This window comes from Hippoglossus stenolepis, chromosome 22 (assembly GCF_022539355.2).
Source record: "Hippoglossus stenolepis isolate QCI-W04-F060 chromosome 22, HSTE1.2, whole genome shotgun sequence".
NCBI classification, from domain to species: domain Eukaryota; kingdom Metazoa; phylum Chordata; class Actinopteri; order Pleuronectiformes; family Pleuronectidae; genus Hippoglossus; species Hippoglossus stenolepis.
Window position 1 is genome coordinate 15473178 of NC_061504.1, and position 12370 is coordinate 15485547.

At 44.4% G+C, this 12370-nt stretch overlaps 1 protein-coding gene across 4 annotated transcripts in view; it reads left to right on the forward strand.

Annotated features, from left to right (window-relative positions):
• syt1a (synaptotagmin Ia) overlaps window positions 1-12370 on the forward strand; it is a 125245-nt gene that overhangs the window by 107847 nt on the left and 5028 nt on the right. For all 4 annotated transcript variants that reach the window (XM_035147876.2, XM_035147880.2, XM_035147877.2 and 1 more), the window contains 3 exons: window positions 2286-2453; window positions 3139-3306; window positions 5837-5954. In XM_035147876.2, coding sequence (XP_035003767.1) covers window positions 2286-2453; window positions 3139-3306; window positions 5837-5954 — 454 coding nt within the window. The remainder of the gene's footprint in view (window positions 1-2285; window positions 2454-3138; window positions 3307-5836; window positions 5955-12370) is intronic.

Genomic DNA, 12370 nt, shown 5'->3' on the forward strand with positions numbered 1-12370 from the left:
GGGTTAAAACCAGCGGCTTCTCCACCGTGTGAGCGCCCGAGTCCGTCAGTAAACAGAAACACCCACACAGATGTGCAAACACTCGGCCACAGCTGTTTGTGTTTTTTTTTACTCTCAAAGGTGCGACGCTCCATTAGTCAGCTGTTCAGAATGTTTTAAACAGAACTTCGAATTGGAGCCAAAACAAACGGGACAGAAACAACTTCTCAAACATTGTTGCTCCTTTTTTATTATTCATTGTCAAAGAAAGTGGACAAAATTAAATATTTGTTTACAATGTGCACCATCTTAGTTCAGCATATAGATGCATATAAAGATGGCCGACACGTCCCCACTTCCTCCCACTGTCCAGAAATGAAGCCAAAATATCCTGGATATGAACGCCGCCATCTTGCGTATTCTGAGCCCCAGTTTGTAGCGCTCGGGGGGGATGGAGCCGCAAGCGAGTCAGGCTAAGCTGTCAATCATCTCATTTCCTCCTGTTTATGGACAATCAGCATCATTTAGGGAACAAAACAAATTGACGTGTACGTTGACTTTTGATTTGAATTTTGAAAAAGCTCCGTGAACTCACACAGCACACTAGTGTGTTATTTACATCAACAGATCGACTCTGTGTTGTGGCCGTCGGGTGGAGTTACGTACGGCGTCGGCAGAAACCCGCTCAGCTGAAGGAGCAGAGTGTTTCATAATCAACATTTCCAACCACATCCTGATTGTATCTGCTCTCGAGCGTCAGTGCGTCTGTGAGTAAAGATGGTTTGACGTGCTGTGTCTGCCTCGGTCCACGCTGACTGACGGCTGGAAATCAGAGGGACAGCCGGCAACGAGGATTCACCACAGTCCGAATCCAAATACAGCTTCACAGCACAAACAGGGAAAAACATGGTCACATTTAGGTTCAGGGTAAATAAAAAAACAGCCACGATAACTGAGATTATTATATCTTTATTTAGCTATTTTGCAGAATTGAATCCTGATAAACTACAAAAACTGATTGATTGAAATATGACAGATTTTATTTCAGTGTTTTCAACGTAAGTAAATGTTGTGCAGAACCTGGGCAGCAGTAAAGTCTAAATCCATGACATCCCATACTTTCCATGTATTTGAGGTGTGTTCACTGTTGTGTGTGTCTGTGGTTCATTCACTGTACGTTGAGCCTGTGTAACACTTGATCATCCCCATGAAGACCTTTCTCTACTGGAATCTCACCAACAACCTGTGAAAATCTGTAATCTGGAGCCAACGTGCTTCTCAGATTTGGCAAAGGAAAGGAAAAATAAAAAGGTGAACTTACCTAAACTGACATAAATCAGCGATACATCTTTCTCCCATATCCGGAAATACTACTCACGAGACACGACAAAGGTGAAAAGTAAGACAAGAGTTTTCTTTTCTCAAAGGTGGGACTGTTAATGAAAGTGTTAGCGATGCTTTGTGATTCACTGCTGGAAGTCGAGGTCGAGGCTGATGAGAACCAATCAGGCGACTGCTTCATTGTTTCCAAACATTTCAGTGTTTTTTTCAAACTTCAACACATGAACAAGCAGAACATGGGGTGTGGTACATTTAATATTCGTCTTTTGTATTAATGTTACATGAAATAAACAAAACAGACAGCAACAGTGAACCAAACAATGGACGTAGCCGTTACCCACGTAGATTAAACTATTAAGTCTGAGGGTCTCTTCTTTCAAATCTTTCGACGTGTATCAATAAATCTTGACCTGCTTCATATTGGTGGTTATTTGCCTCGTGCTGTTTACCAACTGGAGGTCATTGTTTCCCACTCTTGCGTCACTGGAAGCTCCACCACAGTAAACGGACGCCGCTCCCCCCGGCAGCTGTACTGCTGCACGGCTGAGTGCCCTGGCCGGCCTCCAGATTGCTGCTTGATGGCTACCTGATAGGAAGTTGATTGACTGACTAGCCGGGGCCTCCTGAGAGGCCTTTGAGTAGAGGCTCTGACTGGCAGGTCAATCAGCCTCCCCAGCCCCCGGTTGTGGTTATCAATTATCGGCCTTATGTGAAGAGAACCAGCCCCCTCATTCCTAGTCTGACACATCGTGACCTTTACAAACTCCTCAGCCGCTGACATACATTTCTACAATTGGCAAAAGAATGATTGCTTGTGACATGTCTAAGAATATGTCCAGACGTTTCTTTATCCACGATTCAGATTCTCTGTGAGGATGTTGGTGGGATGAAGGTGCACGTTCTGATAATCTGGATGATCCGTGGACATTCTGACGCATCACATCCTCTCACTTCCTCTCTCTCAGCTCATGGTGGGGATCATCCAGGCGGCAGAGCTGCCCGCCATGGACATGGGTGGCACGTCCGACCCGTACGTGAAGGTCTACCTGCTGCCCGACAAGAAGAAGAAATTTGAGACCAAGGTCCACAGGAAGACGCTCAATCCTGTCTTCAACGAGCAGTTCACCTTCAAGGTACGGCTCATGTTCACAAAGTTTGATTTCATTAAAATACTCAAAAAAACCTTTGTGCATTTCGAGCACTTCTCCTGCAGCTGAGGAGCTTTTGGTTCCACTGACAATCTGATTTGCATGCAGCTCTGAATGTTGGGAAGGTGTGGAGACAGCAACCAGCTGGCACATTAACAAGCTCCTGACAGAATATCTCTCACAGTTACACACACACACACACACACACACACACACTGAGGCTCAACGTGATCAGGATTAACACGGGCAGATGCAGCGTTACACCCCCCCCACCCCGGCCTTGCCTCGGCCATAATGGATGCAGGGCTGTTGCTCGGCAGCAGCGAAAGTTTTGTTGTCCACCTGACAGTGACGCGCGCAGGTGTTTGGTGTAAGTTAAGCATAATGTGATGTGATATCCATCTCAATACCCCGCTCTGTGTGTGTATGTGTGTGTGTGTGTGTGTGTGTGTGAGTTTTCTAATTCCAAATGTGTGATGCGTGTTGGAGAAAGCAGGCGACAGGTGATTCTAAGCAGCTCTGACACCTTCCAGAATAAAAGATGATTCTGTGAGATAATGTCAGGGACAAACCACAGAGTCGCTCCCACACTCTCATTTTTCTTGTGCGACAAATCATTTCAATTTAACAACTTTTCCACACCGTTACATCTGTTCTCAACATTCCTCAGGTCCCGTACGTGGAGCTCGGGGGGAAAACGTTGATAATGACGGTGTACGACTTTGACCGCTTCTCCAAACACGACGCCATCGGGGACATCAAGGTGACCATGAACAAGGTGGACTTCAGCCACATAACAGAGGAGTGGAGGGATCTGCAGAGCGCTGAGAAGGAGGAGGTAAGAGTTGGTAAAAAAAGGTGGACACACACGTCAAACAGGAGAAACGAGGAGGTTTCGGAATAATTTGTGACACCGGAGATTTTAAAATCCAGTCGCTGAAGAACATTTTTATTGCTCAGAATATCACAATGATTGTTTTGCCATGTTCTGCAGAGCACTTGTGCTTGAAGTGCGGACGTGGCGCCATGGCTGATGTAATCCATCTCCCCTGGAAATGTCACTTAATCAGATGTCCACACTTCCCCTTCAATTAACAGGAGTGTGACTTTCCAGGCAACAGTTCAGGGGATTCAATTTTCATGGTAAATGTCACGGCATATCGCACGCGTTGCCAGGGGAACCTCGTTTTTTTTTCAGGTTTTTTTGCATTATGGTGGTTTGATTTAAAGGTTAATTATAACAGCGCTGAGCGGCGAGCGGTGTTGTTTCCAGCTGAAGGGCATCACTACACTTCCTTTACGTTCGGTTGCACCTGTCGCACGTGACACTTTTACACAAGGCTCGACTCACAGGAGCGATTCTTTCAGGCTCAGGAAGGAGCAGAGGTCGGCCATGGAAATTGCTCCTTCCGACCTTCTAACTGCTGAAAATGTCAAATGTATTGTTAATATAATTATTATTATCTAAATGCTCTACTCTGTATGTGTGTTGAATTGTAATTTACATTAAACTTGTGATTATTCAGATTGTTTACTAGTGTCGGCCCCTGTAGCTTAAACTTAAAAAGTTAATAAGAACTTCAATTTATTGATTTAGTTTTTTAAATCCTGGGGTTAAAAAGGAATGTGTGAATATGTTTATCACCAAACTCCCCCTCAAATCTGGTTTTAAAGGAGAGAGGAAGCTCTGGAAGGAGACGGCGTTTCACTCCAAACATTTTAAAGGAAGAGCTGCACTTCGGGGGAAATAAATCTTTTATCAGTGAGTTCAGCGAAAAGGCAGCAGAGTGAATAGAATCAAGGTTTTAATACACTCCACCCACACGCGTCACACAATCCTCTTTGCTTTAAAGGTCAAATATGAAGGAGCACGTTCTCCAAAAACGGTCCTTTAGGTTTAAAAGGAAGCAGTTGGCTTTTTACTCCTGATAGAAAATATGAAAGCACCTTTTCACTGCTCTTCACTGGAATAATTAAATTAAGCGCCCCCGCTGGCCTCCAGGGGAGCGTGTGTTTGTCTTGATTAAAACTCGGCCCCTCGTCATCAAAGTGAAACGATTTAGTCACTGGTTCTGTACGTGAACCACCCGCCAGGCCAGTGGAGGATAAATGAAGAAATTAAATGAGTGGGGCTGTGGGCGAAATGACACATGAAAACACCGATGATTGGAAGAACAAAGTATTTATATTGAACAACACACCTCGAGAATTCGTACAGGACCGACCCTCTGTTGTTTGTATGAGACAGTGAAAACCTGCGAGACCCACAGAGCTGCTCTCACACAGGCACTGAGGTCTGGACGTTTTCCAGAGGGGCCGTATGTTGGGAAAATAGCAGTTAGCTCATGTGAGAATGCAGCAGGAAAATGTATAAAAATATTCAGTGACCTGAGGGAGCGTCGTGTCGGCTCCTCGCGTTGATCAGGGATACGACAAGAAGGTGAAAAGCTCTCTGCTCATGTGTATGATAATAAGTGTTGTGATGGTGATTCGCGTGAACCAGTGAAGTGATTGCAGTCGCTACTTTTCCAGCTTTTTCACTGATGAGTGACAAAGTAAAGTGGGAGCTGATATTAAAAATAACCTTTTCGGAGCAAAACAAGAAGATTGAAAACATGTGAAACGCATATTAAGTAAACCAAGTAGAAATATAAATAAGTTAATGAAAGAAAATACATAAATACATGTAAATGAAAGAATTAAATAACTTAAAACACATAAATACATCTAAATAACTACAAATAAATAAATACAAGTAGAAAACGTTATAACAAGTAATTAAATGAAAATAAATACATGAATATAAATGGAAATATATTAATTGAAGTATACAGAGTATAGTAGAATCAAATTCACGTCACTACCTGCAGAGCAACTCATGGGTCTGCGCCCGTATTCTTGAACTCAATCACACAAACTTTTGCTCCCCGCTCCATGGGAACGTCGTCTCGTGTTGTCGTCTCTTCACGCAAAACAATAACAATCTTGTTTGTGGTTCCTCGATGGTGGGATGAGCTGCCACATTCTGTCAGGGGGCGCCCTCTTGATCCTCGACAACCTTTTGTCCTCTAACGCCCCAACTCGCTCCCACTCTGCCCTTTTACTTGATCTGCTGCACTTTATGTCTTTTCTGTTTGGCGAGAGCAGAACCACAAAAACAACAACACGTCAAAAAAAACTGGAAAAACAGGTAAACACAAGCTTGGGATTTGGTTGTCTGAGCTGTATCCAGTGTGCTGTGGAGGGGGATGACAGGGTTCCCTCATCTAGCCTCTTAGTGAGCATCTGCTGTGAATACGGATTTAGTTGGTGCTGTTAAAAACCTGTTCTCTCTCTCCCCTTCTGCAATGTCTCTGCTTCTCCCACAGCAAGAGAAGCTGGGCGATATCTGCTTCTCCCTGCGGTACGTTCCCACCGCCGGCAAGCTGACCGTGGTCGTCCTCGAGGCCAAGAACCTGAAGAAAATGGACGTGGGAGGCTTGTCAGGTGAGGAGAATCAAGGCTGTGCATGAGTTTGTGCCCACTGAGTTTCCATCTGACAGGGCCTTTGTCTGTAATTATGCACATGCACTGCACTTTGCATCACCTACAACATTTTTCTGAGATGTTGAGATCCTGAAGAAACTGCAACGTTCAGACCTGATGTTGTGTTGGAGATGCATTAATGATTGTAGAGTGCACCAATGAAGAAAAGAATGAAACCTATTCCTGTTCTGGTGCAGCACCAACAGGCCACTCTGAGGTCTGATGTCACGGAAACTGAATGTGCCACTTGTTAGAGAGGAAGAGAGCTGGAAACTGTACATGTAACACCCAGACGCACAAAGTTGACGACAGGAACACAACACAACACAACACAACACAACACAACGCAACACACGACTGTCTCCATCAGTCACAGGGGGACAGATGTTCCATTTAAAACCTGATACAGACTCGAACGCAGACACAGTGAGTTTTCTCAAGGGATTAAATGAAAGAATCTCGTTTCTGTAAAACTGTGAATCTCCTGTGGAGGCAAGTCAGCAAAGGTGCAGAGCTGCTTTTACAGCTTTAGATCCAAATATACCTTAGTCACGCTGTAATTATATTCAACACACACGGGTATAAACACTGGGATTCTTCTCTGAAAAAGAAAATCTACCAAAAGCTAATTATCTCCTAAAATATGAACGTTGCTTTGTCAAAGTATTTCCAAGCCTTCTTGATGAATAGTCTTGTATTTGGGGGGTTTGGATTGTTTATCAGACGAAAGAAGCAGCTGACAGACGTCACTTTGGGCTTTGGGAACTCCCAATAGGGCGTTTTTCATTATTTCCAGTAATTTTAACTGTGTGAGAAGTCTTGGGTCACAGCCCATAAGGGTCAGTGACAGTGTCGGAAATAGAGGTGAAAGCCCACAGCGTCACTGCTGCTATTTTTAAGGTAGCGAAAGCAGCACGACATGAAATGACACAAAAACATGCTGCGACTCAGATTCAGCGAAAACACACGTTGCAGAATTGATCCCTGTGACTTTAACCATCGTTATTATCTCCTGCTCTTTCTCCTCCGAGGTTTCTGGTGCAGACAAGTGTCGATAGTAGTTAGTTGATTTTCTTTCTGTTTACATCTTTAATCGCACAACTTGTTATGATGTCGCAAATACTCACGACATATTCACACCCAGAAGAATACAACCTATACTTGATGTTGATTGGTTTGTAGACGTCGGCATGTTGTCAATTTGAGTTGTGTATTTGCAATTTAAGTCTAAATGCACCACAACGAAGATTCACCACTAAAATCCATAGTTTCCCTTTGACCATCACTGTAATATTGATCAAAACAACAACGTCAGATTAAAAACCAAGCATCAAATTCAACTCTCTGGGGCCATAGACCGACCAGTATGCACTTTCCTCCTGCTTCTCCTTTGACTTTCTTCCGTGGGTTCATTCTAAATTCTCTCTGCACTGCAATTACCATACACCTGGGCCCACTTACTTCCTGCCTGACGGACAGGTCTCTCCACATAAGCGCCCGAACACGCCCCGGTACAGTAACACGGCATTAACAGCTCCAAGCTTCCTCTCATCTATCAGACCAGCTCCAGCAGCCACTTGGAAGAAAGAAAAAACTACCCCCCCGCTACCGTCACCTGTGTCCGTTTGCATTGTGGCGTTGTCAACACTTCCAGTTTCCAGCTACGGTGACGAGGCCAGAATGAAAAAACCCTGGAAGGCCAGTTCTCTCTCCTGCACTACAGGACACTCTGACACCGTGCGCTGTTTGTCACGTTTAATTGGAGCATGTTTTATCCGTGTGCGTTCATCCGTGGGGGGGGTTCAGGGTGAATTATTAGCGTACAGTAATAGCACAGTGCACGTTTCTAATTACACACAACCAGAATATACTCTAAATTGCAGTTTGAGTTTTGATTTAAATCTTTGTTAGTTGCGCCTGCGTTTCTGCTCCTGAGCAAAGCGACAACACTTAGAAGTGCAGCAGACGGATGAAATAATGGGCAGGTCGCTAATAACAATAATTAGCCTCCATCCACAAGGCGGCTCAGCCAGAGCTTAAGGAGGAGGACAAGTAATTGATGGCCTGGGATCAGCCTTCTCCTCTATTGTCATCCTGTTTACCGTGCCTAATTATGGCTCACAGAGGAAGATGTGGGTATTATCATTAACCAATGTATAATCAGAAATAATTCTTTTGATTGGCTCCTCATGAAACATCCAAATCCTTCTCCTCCACTTTGCTTCGTAGACAAAATCGGAAATAGGATTTTTTTTTTTTTTAAATGTCTGTTGTCTTGAGGTGCGTCTCACAATTGCCGCTGTTCAGCCGCGGTGATGCACCATGCTCTTTAGCTGTCGTCTCAAAATAATCCCGGCCTCATTACAGACAGACTTGCTCCTCTCTCCTCCTTCAGCCGGCTCCACAGCTAATGTAAAGTTCCAGTGAAACGTCCATTACGTTGAGTCGGATTTCAAAAGAACTCGGCTGCATTTTCCACTTCAGCAACACAGACTTACAGAGTAGAAAGTTGAGTTTGAAAAGCCTGAGAATGCAGAAGGCAGGCGAGCTCGTCCTTGAGTGAGCATCTCTTTGAACCCACAGATGTGTCCCTTTATTTCGTGTAATAGTTGTTTAAAATGGTGCATTTTACAGCATTTCCACGACACTCTATCCTCGGGCTGTTGCCTCGTGAAAAGGTGAGTCAGACTCCAAAGAGTGTGTCGGACACAAAGGCTGAATGTCTCAAAGGCTAAATGGTTTATAGAGGCGGTGGCGGCAGAAGTGCTTTGTCCCACCCCTCTTTGTAGCGCTCAAGGTGTCCCAGAGGGCCGTGAGGCGGCACATACCCAGGTAATGGGCCACAGTGGGGGAGGTTATCAAAGCACACGGGCACCGTGTCGGCGGTAATGAAGCCGCGCTGCCTCGACCCGGCGCTCCGGCGCAGCATCAGCCCTCTCGGCTCCAGGGTTTATTTGTCTTGTTGCTCCGGCTGGTTGGACTTCGAGGCTTTTCTCTCAGGCAGGAACGCAACAGGATCATTCAAAGGATAAAACAGGCCTGAGAGAAGAAAGCAATTTGAAAGTGATTAGGGATTTTAAAAAATGTTCTTTGTCTGAATTCTTTGCTTTAATAAATGCAAATTCCAAAGATGTCGATAATAAGAAGCGGATGAGTTACAAAAGGGATTTAGAGCTGTCGGATAATTAGGATTCTCAGAGCGTGCAGCACAATCCCAATGGTTTGCATTGTGGGTCTGAGTTTCACTGTACACACTTGTCATGTTTATGTGGAGTGTGTGTGTGTGTGTGTGTGTGTGTGTGTGTGTGTGTGTGTGTGTGTGTGTGTGTGTGTGTGTGTGTGTGTGTGTGTGTGTGTGTGATTCACAGCTGAGTTGAGTGTGTTAAAACTAAACTGACAGTCACCCCTGGGTGCATCCACCATCGCAAATCCAAAATGAGACGAGGAAAAGCTAAAACGACAACCAGGCGATATTTAACCGTGCAACCGCAACCAGGAGGAAACTCATTCTGTGTTTGGTGTTAATGTGACAAATGTAATAAAAAAGTTTTTTGAGCCACAGATGTCATTAATCCACAGGTTAAGATACAAACTGTACGTAACCGCAGTAAAATGAGTCTGCTTGAGAAGCTCTACTTAACTCTGCTGCAGATTACACAGCTCAACACTTATCCACAAACCTGCTTCTTAGCCTGACTCGGGGGTGATGGACGATTGATGGTGCATCACCTCATAAAACCATCCAGGCCTCAGACGAGTAACCCCTCGGAATAGCGAAGACGAGCCTCTGCGCTGTACACATATGTGAGGAGGAGCTCTGCCGTCAGTAGCGCTGCCATTCATCCATAAAATGGGAGAGATTACATCCGTCTGGGATGAGATGGTGAAATGGGCCGGATATGAGGTACGGGCGAGCCTCCGAAACTCAATAACGCCAAACTCTCATCTGCTGCCCGGAGAGATAAGAGCGTCTGCGGCGGTGCGGCGCCACAGGTGTTTCCTCTTTGAGCCGGAGAAGGAGTTATCTCCCGTTCAGCTGATGTGTTGTGTTTACTCAGGCTCAATGAGAGGATACATGCACTTTACATATTGAAGCTCCATCACAGTAATAACGATTGTACCATCATAGCTCCGCTGTCGGGACTACAAGAGGAACCGAGGTTTGGAGGGTTGTGTCTTTTTTTAGCCCAGAACTAAAATACATAAAGTAAATGTTTAAGAAAAGTGATAATCTGTAAACTATAGTTAGCTCAGCTACCTGGCTACCTTAAAAAGCGTACTACCTACAGTCGTGAGCTAGTTAGCCTATGTCACAACTAATAACTTCCAAGGCAAAGAATAATATGTTGTTGACTAACTGGGTAAACTGGGGGAAGTTTAACACTCCAGTGGTCTCAGCCAACATTACCCAGAATAGTGCCACATATTCCTCATACACCAGTTAATCCTCGTGCTCAGCCTGGATCTTCTCTGGGTTAGAACCAGATAAATCTCATTTGAGCTTTTCCCTGCAACACAAACAAATTTCTGCTTCTGTATTTATGTGTCTCCTCCGCGGATCATCGACTTTTTGGGCCACGCAGCCGACGCCCCTCAGTCATTTGTGTGTCAATCAAATCCATATCTTGTTTTCTGTAGTGAATGTTAAAACGTCAAACTGCAGACAGTGTTTTCTATCGTCTCTGGAAGCTGATGAAAAGAAGAAGTCAAACTTAAGAAACGCTGCTGCAGGGACAGTCGTCATTAAAGAGTCAGAAATGAGAAACAGGCTTTTTTTCTATCTCTGTCTCTGAGGTCGTGGGCATTCAGTTTGAAAAAAGTGCTCGATATTAAAGTCGAAACTCTGCCATTATTATTAAACTGTGGCTGTGCGTGAAACCGAAATAAAAGGAGCCGTCAGTTGTCCTTTGATTGTGTTTTTCAAATGGAACAATGTGAGAATGTGAGGTCGTTATTTGAGTTTGCGCACACGAATCTCAAAAGATCTCTTTGCCAGACACTCCTCGTCTTCGGTGTTTGACTTTCTTTAGACCTGTGAACTCCAGGAGGAAGAGGAGGCCACGTGTCAACCGATCAAACAAAAGCAACAGAGCAACCGACGATAGAAATCAGCAGCAGATGTACGAACAGAAATCCCAAAGTATGAGACTTTTAGTATCGGTCGACGTGATTCCCAGAGTCGAGGCTCAGTCTGATAACGTGCGACGCCGAGTCGATGGATGAAAACAGGACGTAAAAGCCTCATTCTGCTGTTTGACACCAGGCTGCTGAAGAATGGTTCACGTATTCGTTCTCTTCGTTAAGTGACAACACGCCGTCCTCATTCACTGTTTCCATCAGCCCAGCGCTCGGGCTCCTCTCAGCAGGAGAGTGATAATGGACACCCACTCCATTAGCAGCCTGCTACACCTTTATATTCTGCCTCTGTCGTTTACTTACTCTGCTGCTGTTTGTCCATCTCGCTCTGTTTTTTGTGGTTTTCTCTCCATATTCATGTGAGCTGCCCCGGACGCGGCTGCAGTCGGGTCCTCATCCTCCTAAATTGGATGAAAGATTACGGCGGCTAAGCTTGTTCAGTGTTTGATATTTGCTAGAAATCCTGCGATCTTCCAACCTAAGACTGAGATTTTTGGTTTTTTTTGAGAGCAGCCAACACAGAAAAAACCCTGATAAACACCTAATGCATCTGGGATCCGGAGATAAATCCAGATTATCAGAGCAAGTGGCGTCTCAGCGACTAATTAGAAGCCCTGATTCGAAGTCTCCCTCCTTATTCATTCTGATAGACTCTCAGTGTTTAGACGGGCGGTTGTCGGCCCCAGGCGGGTTCCTACCTCATTAGCATTTCTGAGATTATTGTGGTTATTTGTCTCTAAAAGCGCTGGTTTGTCCTAAATGATCAATGAGGCAAAGTGGTTTTTCATTAAGTTTTCTTTCTGTTCTTCAGGATCGCGAGCTGGGATCGTTAAGCATCATTATGGGGTCTTCACACATGGAACCAGAATCTTTAAAGTTCTGGTCTTTCCCTGGTTATTTATTACTTTTATATTCATTCATTTATGTTGTGAGAAGAACTTTCTTCCATCTAAATTGATTTTTCAGCACATGTCGGTAAAAGCTTTGAGTAAAAGCCATATAAAACCTACTTGTGGCCGATAAAGAGTTAAGAGCACATCTGTTAAATATTAATTACAACTTAACTATGTGTTAAAACACAAACGACGAATCGGGAACAAACACACGGGACATATATTTTCTGACTCGTTTGAGAATAAAATTAGCCGAGGATTCTAATCTTTGAATCACAGTAATTACCGAGTCCGTCCATTCATCTGCTGAAAATTACCCTGGAACTTTCTCACATTCTCCAGCTGCTC